This window comes from Sus scrofa, chromosome 11 (assembly GCF_054392235.1).
Source record: "Sus scrofa isolate SSC_HxYL_T2T_F1_AM1 chromosome 11, Sscrofa_HxYL_maternal_Yorkshire_Landrace_v2.0, whole genome shotgun sequence".
NCBI lineage: Eukaryota > Metazoa > Chordata > Mammalia > Artiodactyla > Suidae > Sus > Sus scrofa.
In genome coordinates this window covers 19096689-19111217 of record NC_139393.1, presented here as the reverse complement: position 1 = coordinate 19111217, position 14529 = coordinate 19096689, and the positions used below count along the sequence as shown (strand labels likewise).

The 14529-nt window shown below is 50.3% G+C and overlaps 2 protein-coding genes across 3 annotated transcripts in view; one reads left to right on the top strand and one right to left on the bottom strand.

Moving 5' to 3' along the window:
• CAB39L (calcium binding protein 39 like) overlaps positions 1 to 14529 on the bottom strand; it is a 722245-nt gene that overhangs the window by 469249 nt on the left and 238467 nt on the right. The gene's annotated exons all lie outside the window — the stretch shown is intronic.
• Positions 4079 to 8682, top strand: MLNR (motilin receptor). The gene is made up of 2 exons (XM_003357839.5): positions 4079 to 5418; positions 6202 to 8682. Exons 1-2 carry the CDS (start codon positions 4524 to 4526, stop codon positions 6570 to 6572), a joined length of 1266 nt encoding a protein of 421 aa, XP_003357887.3. The 5' UTR covers positions 4079 to 4523; the 3' UTR covers positions 6573 to 8682.

The following is a 14529-nucleotide window of genomic DNA, read 5'->3' as shown; positions in this document are numbered from 1 at the left end:
ATATTATATACATATGGCTGAATCACTTTGCTGTATACCTGAAACTAACACAACATGGTAAGTCAGCTATACTTCAATAAAAAAAAACAAAAAACCTTCCATTTCCTTCCATTTGTCCACAAAATCTAGTTTCTGGAATAAGAGCGGAAAGACACTTCCTAGCAGAAGCTCATCAGAGCAACCACTCCCAAGGCTGGTCATGCCAAGGTGTACACAGCAAGAGGCCCAGACACACGGAGAGCAGCCACTCAAAAGGCTGCTGTTAAAGACTCACTGAGTTAGCATGTGAGGTACTGGAAACAGTGCCTGGCACACAGCATACGCTAAATGTATTCTTCTCCATTCCAACCTGTGAGGCTTCTAGTCAGGGGCCAAGGGCCTAGGGAGGACAAAAACCCTTTGCTTCCAGGGGAACAGAGGGACATTGGGGCCAGATCCAGACTCGCTTTTGACCTGCCCAGGCACCAAGTGGGGAGGGGGCTACTGGTAAGGTAGAGGAGAAAGCTCTCCCCACACCTGGGCTCCTGGGCATTCCTTCTTCCTCTCCTCAGATGACGTATAAAGTCATGAGCTGGTGGATGACTTAGAAATACCAAGTAGAAACAGGATTTAGTCATTCTTCAGATATCTGGTCCCATTTCATCCTAGAACATGGAAGGCCAGGAGCTTCTGCTGTGGCACAATGGGATCGTCGTTGTTTTGGGATTTCTGGGATGCAGGTTTGACCCCTGCCCTGGAACAGTGGGTTAAGGATCTGGTGCTATTGCAGGTGCAGCTTGGGTCTCAGCTACAGCTTAGGTCTCAACTGCATATGCCCGGGAACTCCATATGCCTCAGGGTGGCCAAAAAAGAAAAAAGAACAAAAATTTTAAATGAAAAACAAAAACATGGAAGGCCAAGCTGTGGAGGGCTCAGGTCTGCCCTACGGGGCAACATGTCACACAAAGCTGGCCAGGAATCTGTCTCCATATCAGTATTCTATCTGCAACCAGATGATCAAGGAACGCTTGCTAAGAACCCACTATAAACAGAGTACTGTTCTCAACTGCTGGGAATTGTAAAGAAAATAACGGTATCTGGTTCTGCAGAAGCTTATTCTTTTCCCTGAGTTAACAAATATTTATTAAATTCTCACTTTGTACCAGGCACTAGGGAAAGATGAAAGCTTGCCTTCTGGAGCACATGATGTCGGGAGATGGAGCGGGGAAGATAACAAGTAAATAGCTAAGTAAACTCAATAGTAGGTCAGCTGGTAATGAGCTCTACAGAGAAAACACAGCAGTGCGGGTGAGTGTCTGAATGGAGGGTGTGTGGGACAGAGCGGTCACAGAGGGTACAGGTGGCGTTTGTGAGCCTGATGGTGCAGACCCTGTGTGAGCCCCAGTTAGCCCTTCTCAGAGCCGCCAAGGTGGTGGAGAGGGCGAGGGGGCCTTCAGCCAGGGTGGGCAGACCACCAGGCCACGGGGCACAATGGACAAAAGGAAAGACACTCGGGAGGCTGCAGCCCTGAGAGCCCATAGGAAGGTACAAAGTGCTTCTGGGAGCATAACTTGAGTCAAAGAAAGAGACCACAAATTCACTAACGACAGACCTCTGTGTTCAGGTCAGCAGAGCACCTGATGGCCAAGCAGGAAGGGGACACTGAACTGGAGTCCATCAAATGCCAGGCCAGCCACCGCCCGCCACCTCCCAGAACCAGCACAAAGCTAGGTAACCCTCTCCCTCCTAGTTTCCTAAGGGCCCGTAAGCCACCTGACCTTCCCTCCCCATCCACCTGGGCCCCTTTAAGGAAAGATCGGGCGGGGGAAGGAAGCCATCAGAGAGGAGAGGATGTTACCCAAGGGACAGACCGCTAACCAGAGGGGCTGTTTCATTCAGCCAAGTGGACAAGGCTTTATGCCGGCTGGATAACTGTCTCTGGCTACCCAGGAGGTGAGAGTCCAAGGGAAGATTCGATCCACTAGAGGTGGGGAAACGACATTTCTGCTACTTCAGAGAAAAAGGATGGCCAGAAAAGCGGAGACGATGAATGCAGAGTCTTGAGTTTTGCTGACATTGTGAAAATGAGGCAGAAGAGGGAGACAATGAGATGCTGATGATGGGGGGGTGGGGGAGAATTTCTAGAGCGATGTCATCCTTGAAGAAGTGACCGAAGTGCTGAGAGGCAGAGCTGACTTCAGGTACAAGCACTGGCCACTCATTCATCTGTCAGGCAGCGCTCGGTCTCTTGGATAACACCCTCTCCTCTCCTGCTGAAGAGGGGGTGCGATGCTATGCAGGTCCCTTCCAACTGTTCCTGTTCTTTCCAGAAAATAACAGAAGTGCAAGGTCACCAGCTGAGAGTGAGGATGGGGAGGAGGGGCTGGGGGGCGGAAGAGTGAATTCAACAGGGTCACTGTGAGGGTTGGGGGGGGACAAGGAAGCACCCAGCGAGAGTGTGTGAATTTCAAGTGAAACAACTCAACTCAGGCTACTTGGAAGCCTGAACAGAGCCAGCAGAGGGTTCAACTCAGCCAGGGTTGTGCTTGTGCTCTGGTCAAGGAGACAAGTAAGACAAGAGAGAAAAGAGCACGAGGGTTGAGAGCACTTTCCTGGGAGCGATTAGGATGGCTCCAGGGAGCTTCAGGTGGTTAAAGTAAGGAAGTGAGCATTTGAAGCAGGTGAGGGGCAAAGTAGGAAGAGAAGCCAATTGGAGTTGCCAGGGGTTGAGGTATTAGAGAAAGAGAGCTAGAAAGGTGGGCCAGTGAAAACCAACTCTAATGGAAAAAATAAAAATCAAAAAAAAAAAAAAAAAAAAAAAAAGATAGGGCCTGGAATTCCTGTCTTGGTGCAGCAGAAACAAATCTGACTAGTATCCATGAGGACACGGGTTTGATTCCTGGCCTCGCTCAGTGGGTGGGGGATCTGGGTGGCTGTGAGCTGTGGTATAGGTGGCAGCTGCAGCTCTGATTGGACCCCTAGCCTGGGAACCTCCATATGCCAGGGATACGGCCCTAAAAAGAAAAAGGAAGAAAAAGAAAGAAAGAAAGAAAAAAAGAAAGAAAGAAAGAAAGAAAGAAGGAAGGAAGGAAGGAAGGAAAGAAGGAAGGAAGGAAGGAAGACAGGGGTTGGAAGGGCAGAAGTTGGGATGGCTGCAACTGAGATGAAAGAGGGCTTCCAGGTCCTGGTAATGACATGGCCTAAGGGATGTCCCCAGGACCCGCTGCCTGAGGTGGGTGGAGGACACGCTCACTGATAGAGAAGAGAGTCAAAGGAACTGTGCCCGGATGTGAATGTTATCAGGAGGAGGGCTTGAGAGAGTGGGGGTCAGGCACCAAGAGTGTCAAGAACGAGGAGGAGGGATTGGGAAGAGGCTGGAGAGGGCAGAGTGCGAGGAAGTTGGATTCGCAGCGAGGGGTTAGTATGGCTGGGAACAGCAATGACAGGAAGGTGACAGGCAGCCCCACTCCAAGCCCGCGGCTCCGCCTTTGAGAGAGGACCGCAGTAAAGCGAGTCCCCAGGGCAAAGCCCGGTTTCAGTTCCAGAAGGAGGAAGGGAAACTTGGAACAAGAAGTTGAGGATTTAAACCTCTGTAGAAGGGATGGGAAAACCTTCGCAAAGAGAGAAGGAACTCAGTTCCAAGGACATGAGGGTTAAAGGGAAAGCAAACATCACACACAGCCCGGGCACTCGGCGTCCGCTGTTGTCATTAGGACTATAACGAACTGACTCATAAATCGGTTTTCGTCTTTTTCCCAGAATTTTAGCTCTTTCTGGTGTTGGCCAATACTCTGCTTTATTACGTTTATAGCATATTTTGTACATAACGAACAATAGAGCAGATGTTCAAGTACTCGGATGTAAACTCAAATACCTAGGCCTTGTTCTTTAAAATGAGTAGCCATGGGCATGCCCATAGATTTTAGAGTAATACGAGATCGCTGAAATTATTTGGTCAACTCCATCACCGGTTGAAAATTTAGAGAAGGAGAACTGGGCTGGGCGAGGCTGGGACAGTTCCAAGATGATTCGGTTGCAGGGCCACGACCAGAACCCGGGAGGGGCTCTAGATTCTGGCCTAGGCTCCCCTCCTATTATTAGTATCGTGGGACCTTCCCGAACCGTCAAGACGCCGCCACCAGCCGAGGTCCCTCGGAAGATCCCCCTCGGATCCCGACGCACAAAAGCGAGCGCGCTCCGCCGGGTCCAATAACCAACCTCGCTGGATTCAGAAATCGCCTCCCGTGTCGGGGCAGGGCTCGTGCGCGGTGGCCGCCTCCTGCGTTCACTTGGTGGGGAGGAAAGGGCCTGAAATACGTGGAATACCACAGGCCTGGAAGCGGGCGCGGGGCCGGGGTGGGCTGGGCGGTGGCCGGGGGCGGGGACTTCGCGCCGCCCGCTCAGCAGCCCTCAAAGGGGACCCTGGGGACCCGGGGGCTCAGGCAGTGCAGTCAGGGGCTGGGCGAGCCCGCTGGAGGAAGAGCTTTGGCAGCGGGGCCGTGCACGAGGCTCCCAGCCCAGCCCGGGGTCTCCGCGGCGCGCTCATGGGCAACCCGGAGAACCGCAGCGACGGCGTAGAGGGCACGGGCGAGCCGCCGTGGGCCGTGCTGCCGCCGTGCGACGAGAGCCGCTGCTCGCCCTTCCCCCTGGGGGCGCTGGTGCCGGTGACCGCCGTGTGCCTGGGCCTGTTCGCCGTCGGGGTGAGCGGCAACGTGGTGACCGTGCTGCTGATCGGGCGCTACCGGGACATGCGGACCACCACCAACTTGTACCTGGGCAGCATGGCCGTGTCCGACCTGCTCATCCTGCTCGGGCTCCCCTTCGACCTGTACCGCCTCTGGCGCTCCCGGCCCTGGGTGTTCGGGCAGCTGCTCTGCCGCCTCTCGCTCTACCTGGGCGAGGGCTGCACCTACGCCACGCTGCTGCACATGACAGCGCTCAGCGTGGAGCGCTACCTCGCCATCTGCCGCCCGCTCCGGGCCCGCGTCCTCGTTACTCGGCGCCGCGTCCGTGCGCTCATTGCCGCGCTGTGGGCAGTGGCGCTGCTCTCCGCCGGGCCCTTCTTCTTTCTGGTGGGCGTCGAGCAGGACCCCGACCGCCAAGCGGTCCAGGACCTTAACGGCACCGCGCGGCTCACTGCCTCGTCGCCACCGCCACTCCTCGGGTCCTCGAGGGCGCCAGCGCTGTCCCCTCCGTCGGCGCCCGAGGCCGCGGCGGCCGCTGCGCTGTTCAGTCGAGAGTGCCGGCCGAGCCCCGCGCAACTGGGCGCACTGCGCGTCATGCTGTGGGTCACCACCGCCTACTTCTTCCTGCCCTTCCTGTGCCTCAGCGTCCTCTACGGGCTCATCGGGCGGGAGCTGTGGCGGAGCCGCGGGCCGCTGCGAAGCCCGGCCATCCCCGGGCGGGAGAAGGGCCACCGGCAGACCGTCCGCGTCCTGCGTAAGTGGAGCCGCCCTGTTCCAAACACCCCAATCCGCGGTCCGGGCTGTGTCCTCTTCCCCGGGTCTCCCTTGGCGCCTCTCCTGGCCTCGTTTCCTTCTCTCGTTCTACACAAGCCCCCACCTGCCTGTTCCTCTAGTTTCCAAGAAAACCATCCCCTTTCTCCAGGAGTTCTGGGTCACCCCGGGCCCTCCCTGAGGGTGGGATACCGAGGTCCAGTCAACAGCAACGCTTTTCCAAACTCACTGTGATCAGCGAGATAGGCTACTGCAAGATGGGTAACCGCAGGCTCCTAAGCCGCCTGCCTCTCTTAGAGGCCGAAGAGGTGGAATTACCCACAGTACCCTGGAAAAGATGGGGTAGGTCACGTTAAGATAAAAGTTTCTTTACTTAATGTTAAATGATCAGGAAGACCAAAGTGAGTCATGCCCATATCAAAATACATACATACATACATACATACATAAAAGACTGTGTAGGTATGCAGAATCCTTTTCAACGGAAAACAGAGAACCCATCTCTGAAATGGGTTTGTGGAAGGAAGCATGCCAGAACAGCTTGTTAGTAGAAATTGCTCCTTTTGGTTCATGTCCTTGATAGTGAGCCAAATATTCACTTTTAAAGTAAATATCGTTGCTATCTGCAGCCTGGTAGTTTTTCTGGCGTGGGATTTGGCTAGGAAAAGCTTTATCTTATTTATTTTCCCGTTACTTATTCCTTCAGATGGTTTCCCGGAGACCCTTACTTGCTTTGGCTAATCCTGGTGCGTGTTTTGTTTTCCAGTGGTGGTGGTTCTGGCATTTATAGTTTGCTGGTTGCCTTTCCACGTTGGCAGAATCATTTACATAAATACTGAAGATTCCCGGATGATGTACTTCTCTCAGTATTTTAACATCGTTGCTCTGCAACTTTTCTATCTGAGTGCATCCATCAACCCCATCCTCTACAACCTCATTTCAAAGAAGTATAGAGCAGCAGCCTGGAAACTGCTGCTGGCCAGATGGTCCAGACAGAGAGGTTTCTGCAGAAGCAGGGCGGCTGAGAGGGACCCTGGAGGAGACATGGCTGGCTGCACGGAGACCAGTGCTAATGTACAAGCGTCAGCACTCAGCACCGCCAAGCAGGGCGCCTCATCCCACAGCTCTGGGACCTAAGGGAAAATACCTCTGGAAGGAGAAATTCCTCAAGGGGGGAGCCCAGTGCTGTTAGGAAGAACTGGTAAGAGTGGTTGACGTTTTGCAGGTTGGTCAGCAATTTAGCATGATTAAAAACACACAGCAAGTTATGAAATGTAACCCTACCAATCGTCTGGTTTTCCTTTCATGTACCTCCCTGGAGACATTCGTTTTATCCTCCTGAAATCCCAAATCACAACATGTGCTCTGGGAAGGCTTTGCAAATCCTCATTCTCCTGCTCTTGGGAAATATGACCGCTCATGTTCTGGTTAACAAGTGATCCAGAGAGATGCTGCCATCAACACTGCCACCGGTGAGGTCAGGGGTATATTCTGTTTTTATGTTTTGGATATAAATATGACGGTGCATATACAAGGAATCCAGGGTAATGAGAGTTTTGACCCAAGGACTTACTTAATGCCTATATATGGCAGCAAAAATGTTTAGAAATAAGGGAAAGAGATTCTGGGTAGAGTCCAGTGTCCAAGGGTCCTGTCTCTTTCAGGCTCAGAGCAAATCCTAAAGTTTAGGCACAATTCTCTCTTTTAAACCCGGTCACTGAAGCCTGAGGGCAGGGAGCTGCAGGAGGACAGCTTCTTGACAAAGTGACTGCGAATGGCATTGATAAGAGCCCTCGTATGCCTTATTCACCTCAGCTTGGTGGGATAAGTGTTCTCATCATTCCTGTTCCACTAGCGACGGAACAGAGTCTCGGGTCTGAGTCTAAACTCGCGTCTTTAAGAGCCTTACTGCCCCCACCCTGAGAAGCTGCCATTTCAGCAAAACTCAAGTCAATGGATGGAGTCAAGGGGGAAAGAGACTGTGCTGGACATTCTGACCAACAACTCTTAACTTTTTTTTTTTTTTTACAATTTAAAACATAAAGCTGTTTTCAGAGGCTGCTGAGGCCTCACAACTCCAAAGGGCCTCAGTCACGCCAGGGGCTGTGTGAAGGGCGCCTCCTGGAGGTGGGCAGGGTACAACTTGCTCAGTTGTAAGTTATGAATGGTGACTCCAAAAACGAGGGTCTGCTCCACATGCCGACAAAGTCCTGTTGCCTTTTCCTTGTGATCAGCTATGTACAGTGATGCCTTCAAGTCCCCTTGAAGCATCCTGACACCCTGGCCCTGCCCTCAGCTGGTGCAGCAGCAAAGAAGCCTCCCCTCTACACTGTTTCCTCCAACTGGTGGAAGAGGCAGGTAGTGCGCCCTTGGGGCAGCAGCCCGTGAACTGTGTTCTGCAGATTTGGGGGGAGTATTTGAAAAAAGGATTCTGTAGTCAAGGATGGTAAGAAAACCTCGCATGCTGTACTCTCTCCCCAAGAATCCCAACCCCAAACACCATGTTGGCTTGTTGTTGGGGATACTGATGGAGGGGTCTCACAGTACAGGTGCCAGCCTTGTGCAAGGCCACTCTCCGGCTTGGTGGCACTAAGTGGGGACATGCTGGAGCTGCAGCCACACAGTCTTTCCTCTCATGAGAATTCCTCTCTGGAGAAGTCAGAAGTGACTTCTTCCCTGTGGAAAATCATGGTTAAGAACCTTACTGATCTTTTATTTATAGGATAATATTTTAGATACGGAAGCCAAGCCCTCTCCTTTGAGCTTTCTTGTTCGAGTCTAGACAAGAGGGACTTACATCCCACTTCCCGTGACTTTGGTGTATTCCCAGCTGTGGGTGTGGGGAGGATCGCCCTGCCCGGCCTCAGAGTCCCTGAGATGGAGCGTCTGAATTTCGACCCTCCTGCAGATGGCTGTGTGCTTGTTTTCAAAATGCTGGTATCTTCCATCAGCAGATTGTGAGATGAGGGGAGTGTGTCACATGTTTATTGGGACAAGTGGGTGCAAATAGAAAAATCAGTGTATCAAATACAATAGGGCTGGAGTTCCCGTCGTGGCGCAGTGGTTAACGAATCCGACTAGGAACCATGAGGTTGCGGGTTCGGTCCCTGGCCTTGCTCAGTGGGTTAACGATCCGGCGTTGCCGTGAGCTGTGGTGTAGGTTGCAGACGCGGCTCGGATCCCGTGTTGCTGTGGCTCTGGCGTAGGCTGGTGGCTATGGCTCCAATTCGACCCCTAGCCTGGGAACCTCCATATGCCGCAGGGGCGGCCCAAGAAATAGCAAAAAGACAAAAAAAAAAAATATATATATATATATATATATATATATATATATAATAGGGCTAACATGTTGGGAAACTTTAGTTTCAAATATATATTAATATCTTTCCTGGCTCATAAAATGTGTTATTATGGGTCACAGTCAAAAATACTTGAAAAGCTGTCCAAAGGTCTAGAATTGTTCTCCTGTGTTGACAGCTGGTTTAAAAGGGGAAGGGTGTCCTGGGAAGACTTGGGGTGGTCGAGTCAGGGATCACTGGAGAGGGGCGGCCAGGCTTTTGCTCACCTTGGGGAAGGGTTTGTACCTCATTCATTCACTCTGAAACTATTCACCAAGCAACTGCCAAGTGCTAGACAAAACAGAATTCCCAGGCCATGTCACGGTGTCCAAATTTGTCAGCTTTTTAATGGCCTTCTTTGCTTTGAAATGTGTGGTTATATCATCTAGACTAACCAGATTCAGCTCATAAGTTAGTAGAGGCACTCGCATCAGACGGACCTGCAGCATTTCGTGTTAGTACCATCCACACGACGCCCCTCCCCCTTTGCATAGGCGATGTTTCCACTTCTGAAGGAAATATTCCAAGAAGAGATGGCACAGCACCTCCAAGGAAGCAGGAGTCACCTGCTCAAGGTCCCCAAGGGGACATGAGGGCATTGTGTTGATGATGTTTGGAAGTTTGACTCTGGCCTCTGCTGACTTTTCTACTCATGTCAGAGTTAAGTTTGCTAATATGTGGAAGCTTTTCACATACAAATGTTAGTGATTGTATAGGTTGAGCGTTTTTGTTTGTTCTTTTTTTTTTTTTTTCAGGTTGAGTGTTTTAAGTAAGGGGCGTTTTAAATAAAAGGCTTTTCTTAAAGATAGATGTGAGGCAATTTTCAATAGTGAGTCAAGTTTCTAAAGATTCTGAACTCTAAATATCACAAAGACCCGTGTCAGCTCTGAGCAACTTTCCAAAATCAGCATCCCTACTCCTGGGGACACAGGAACATTTGTCACTGAGAGGCGGGTGCCCTGCGGGCAGCACACTTTGTAGCCAGTCACTCAGCAGGTCCCTCACTCTGTAAACTACAAGGAGGTGACAGAGGCTGACTGTCCTTGCCACCTTCTTAGAAAAACAAAAACATACTTCTCAAAGATTAGCAGATGCTGGTGTATTAGGGCTAAACAGTGCTTGCTGGAGCAGGAGAGCTGCGTGTGGGTGGACAGTGGGCAATGGTCTGGGTGAATCCTTTTCACAGCTCTTAGCCCATCACATCCCAGGGGGCTGAGGGCTTGTAGCTTGACTCCTAAGGACAGGCTGCGTTTCATTCCCCTTGGCATCCCTTGCCCAGGAGGACAACATGTGTTGAATTCAACTGGACGGGGATCTTCACCCCAGTGGATGGACAGAGACGGAGGCTGAATAAGCAGACGCATTCAGAGCCATTGGTCAGCTAGGGGACAGCCCAGGACAGAAGCGAAAGCGCAGGGAAAAGCAGGTGGCGAGTGGGCGATGAAGGGAATAGAGGATGGGGCTCCGAGGGAGAGGACAGGAGGGTAGCCGGGGCACTGGTGTAACCAGGAGCTGGAGCTTGCAGAGCAGACAAAGCAGGGTCTGGAGAGGCTGAGGCTGAAGGCCAGTTGGGACCAGTTATGTACTATTATCCAGGCAGAGGACACTCGTGAGGTAGAGTGGTGACACAACTGGGTTCAGCACCTCCCAACGCCAAGACCCCAGCACCCCTGCAGCCTCCGGACGTGGAGCATCTCTTTCCCCATCTTCCATCCCCAGCGCCAAGCACGCCCACCTTATTTTCCAGCATCTGTACTGGCTGCGCCCCACTCCGGCCCAGGCAGGACTCAGTTTGACATCCTCTTTCCCTCATCTTTGCAGCGAGTATACAAGTCTTGAAAATGTTTCAATAATTCCTAAGACTTATGATGACACTGGCATAAAATTAAAAAGAAAATCTGGAAAACACTCAGCTCTCAAAGCTGTGGTGTCTTAACTGTACTACAGTGGTTATACCTGTTCATAACCAGAACAGAGAGATCTTTGTTTCCGTCTGACTTCCACAATAATTCATTATTTGTCCTTACAGTGACTATCGGCACCCTTCCCTCAGGCTTTTATTTTCCCTCCCGAATTCTCTACAACAGCAGGTTTCCTCAACTTCAGCATATGCATGAGACTCACCTGGAGGGATGGTGAAAACAGATGCTGCTGGGCTCCACCCCTAGGATTCCTGATGTAGAGGGTCTGGGGTGGGGCCCGAGATTGTGCTTTTCTCTCAAGTTCCCAGATGACACTGATTCTGATGGGCTGGGGACCACCCTTTGGGAACCTCTAGTGTAGACCGTTGCTGCAGAAAAAAACGTGATCCACAGACCAGTGGCCTCAGCACAGCCTGGCATCTTGTTAAAAATGCAGATTTTCAGACCCCACTCCAAAACTTCTGAGCCAGAATCTGCATTTTAATAAGATCCCCAGGTGATTCCCACGCACATTCAAGTATGAGAAGCATCCATCTAGAGGCTAGACCAACGGCATGGGCATCAGAATCTCTGGGGGTTGAACCCAGATATAGTTTTCAAAGCTCCGCAGGTGATTCCAATGCGCAGACATGCTTGCAAACCATCAATAAGCTCTCCCTCCCCGAAATCTCTCCTGTTCTTTCCCCATTCGGACCCTCTCCCCACCCGTTTCCTTCCATTCCCCGTATTTACCTCGGGATAAAGGAAAAGATACAAAGAGTAAACAAAGACACTACCGGTGGGACTGGGCGGTGGATTCATGCGGAAATTTCGGCAGAAACTCACAACTGTGGGTCGATAATGGCTCCCTGGCTCCTCGGCCCCTCAGTCCCCTTAACGTCTTCCGGGCTGCGCAGTCCAGCCACGGCCCACGCGGAGGTCCTTCCAGCCACAGGCCAGGCTGAGCCCAGCTGCCTCCACTGCTCCTTTCAGTCACCAGGCCTCTCTGCTGTATCCTGCTCTTCAAACATCTTCTGGGTGGGTTCTTTTTTAAAAAAAAAATCTCAATCCGTGATCCGTTCCTTGCCCTCTTCCTGAATTCCTCCAGGCCAGGCCTACTCGGCTTCTTGGGGACCTCTTGGAGGCTTGAGTTCTATCCTGGATGCCTTGACCCCATGTCACCTGTGGCCCTGGGGGAGCCTAGGAAATCGGCCTGGTGGATGGGCGGGGCTGCACGTCCCCGTGGAAGGGCCACCCCAAAAACATCTTGCTTGACGCTTGAAAGTCACTTCAGTTCTCCAACCTTTCAACGTTATGGTGACTGGATACAGGAGAAAAAGTCAGAACTTCAATATTTTTAGCTCTCGAACTAGGAGAACGCTGGAGGCATTCGAAGGAAAGAGGCTGTCAAAGCCCACGCACGTGGAGGGCGAAGGGCGCCGAGTCTCCCTCCCGCGCCTGCGCGCGCCGTGCCCCGCCCCCCGCGGCCTCGAGGCTGCGGCTCAGGCGCTGCGCGTGGTTCTGCGTTGCTCTCCGCGAGTAAATTCGTAGACAAGCAAGAGTGGATAACAACAGAAAACGGTGTTGGGACAGTGGGAATCAGCAGTTTTACGCAGGAAGCTTTGGGAGATATTATTTACTGCAGTCTACCTGAAGTTGGGATAAAACTGAACAAACAAGAGGAGTCGGGGGCTTTCGAAAAAAAGAACTGCCAGTGAACTCTGTCAGAAGTAACTGAAATCTAAAAAGCTCCAAAACCCAGGACTTGTCATCAAATCTTTTTATAAAGCTGGCTGGTTGATCAAGGTGATATTTAGTAACCCTTCAGAACTAAAATGAATTAATGAGTAAAGAAACTTAGGAGAAATACATAAAATCTATTTAGAAGTGAAAATGGAACTCCTAAATAAACTAGTTTGAAACAACTTAATCTAGCAGAGTTGTCTCATACTAGTGACGGATAGATTTTTTTTTTTTTGTAAAAGCAACATTTAGCAAAAGAAACTACTTGCAACAGTGTTACCAGGAGAAAAATACCCCTTAAACTTTTTTTTTCCCCTCCCCCCACGGCTCCTGCAACCGCAGCTTGTGGAAGTTCCAGGGTCAGGGACCTAAACGCCACAGCAGTGATAACTGCTGGTTCCCTAACCTGCTGAACCACCAGGGACTACACCCGTTAACTTCTTAATGCCTTCAGATAACCCTATATGTCTTTTTCACAGCACCCTGTGATTTTTAGGCTAGGCTCCAGTTACAATATTCAGAATTCCTGAAATTATCTGTGATAAAACTAGTTTTTATAAAAATTATGTAATTCTCTGTACGGCAGAAATTGGCACACTGTAAATCAAATATACTTAAATTTTAAAACTTATGTAACCCAAGGATAAGTGTTACTTTAATGATCTTCCACTGGAGATAACTGGCAGTGAAGAGAAGTTTTTGCTGGTTGCACAGCATCAGATGAAGAACAATGTTATCTTAATTTTGCAATATACTATGTTTGCTTGTGCTATTTTTATATAGTGAAGCAACAGCGTTGCAGGAAAATAAGAAAATTTAATAAAATATTCAACTTCTTTAAAAAATAGACTGCAGAGGTGGCTTAGCAGGGGACTGTAATGAATTCCACTTTCTTTTTTTTACCGGGAAATAGGTCAAATTTTAAGATATGCAGCAATACCATGTAAACTTTTTTTTTTTTTGACCATAGAGCTTTTTTTCTTCTTCTTCTTCTTCTTTTTTTTTTCCTGTGGCATATGGAATTCCCAGCCCAGGCATCGGATCTGCGCACAACACTGGATCCCTGAGCCACCGTGCCAGGCCGGGGATTGAACTTGCAACCCAGCACTCCAGAAATGCCACTGAGCCCATTGAGCCATAGCAGGAACTCCTATAGGGCTATTCCCACCCCCACCCCCCATATTGTAACATTCCACAGGATATTCCCAGTTTGAAATGCTAGAGGGAAGTGTGGGTATGAAATCAGGGTTAATGATAAAGATCTGGGAGGCAACATCTTAGAAGTGATTGTTTAAACCAGTGGTTCTCCCAATTTAAATCCTCACTGAAGGGGAGTTCCCGTGGTGGCACAGCACCACATGCTGGGTTATTCACAGACAGCAGGCACAGGATGTGTCTAGTGATTATGGGCAGGTTTCAGGGATCCTACAGCCTAGATTCAAACCAGGCTATGTGACCATGAGTAGGTTGCTTCATCTCTTTGTGCCTCAATTCCTTCATCTCTAAAACAGGGTTAATAGAGCTAATAAGGCTTTTACAAAAACCCTGTGGAACAGTTGCCAAACTTAACAAATGAAAATACAGGATCCTGGAGTTCCCGTCATGGCACAGCGGAAACGAATCCGACTGGGAACCATGAGGTTGCAGGTTCAATCCCTGGCCTCACTCAGTGGGTTAAGGATCTGGCATTGCTGTGAGCTGTGATGTAGGCCGGCGGCTGTGCTCTGATTCCACCCCTCGCCTGGGAACCTCCATATGCCACAGGTGCAGCCCTAAAAAACAAACAAACGAACAACAACAACCAAAAAAAAAAAAAACAACTGAAGGTCCTCTTAAAACACAAAGAGCACTGGGCCCCACCCCCAAAAGACCTGATTCTGTATGACTGGGTCAAAAGCTGAGAATGTGTATTTGCTGTCTGTTTTCCAGGTGCTAGTCCAGTACCATACTTTGAGAACCACTGATGTGATAGATGCCCTTTCCAAAAAAGCTTACAGAGAAAGAAATAGGTTTAGGGTTATATGCTAGTGTTCCCAGCACAGGCTGGAGAACTCACTGTACCAGGCAGGAGCAGAAAAAGGGAAAGTGACAAAATGACAAATTGATACTGCC

What these genes read in the sequence shown, in the direction of transcription:
- MLNR (XM_003357839.5), top strand. Translation starts at nt 4,524, where the DNA reads ATGGGCAACCCGGAGAACCGCAGCGACGGCGTAGAGGGCACGGGCGAG. An exon ending in GCAGACCGTCCGCGTCCTGC is followed by an intron (nt 5,419 to 6,201) that starts GTAAGTGGAGCC and finishes TTTGTTTTCCAG; the next exon opens with TGGTGGTGGTTCTGGCATTT.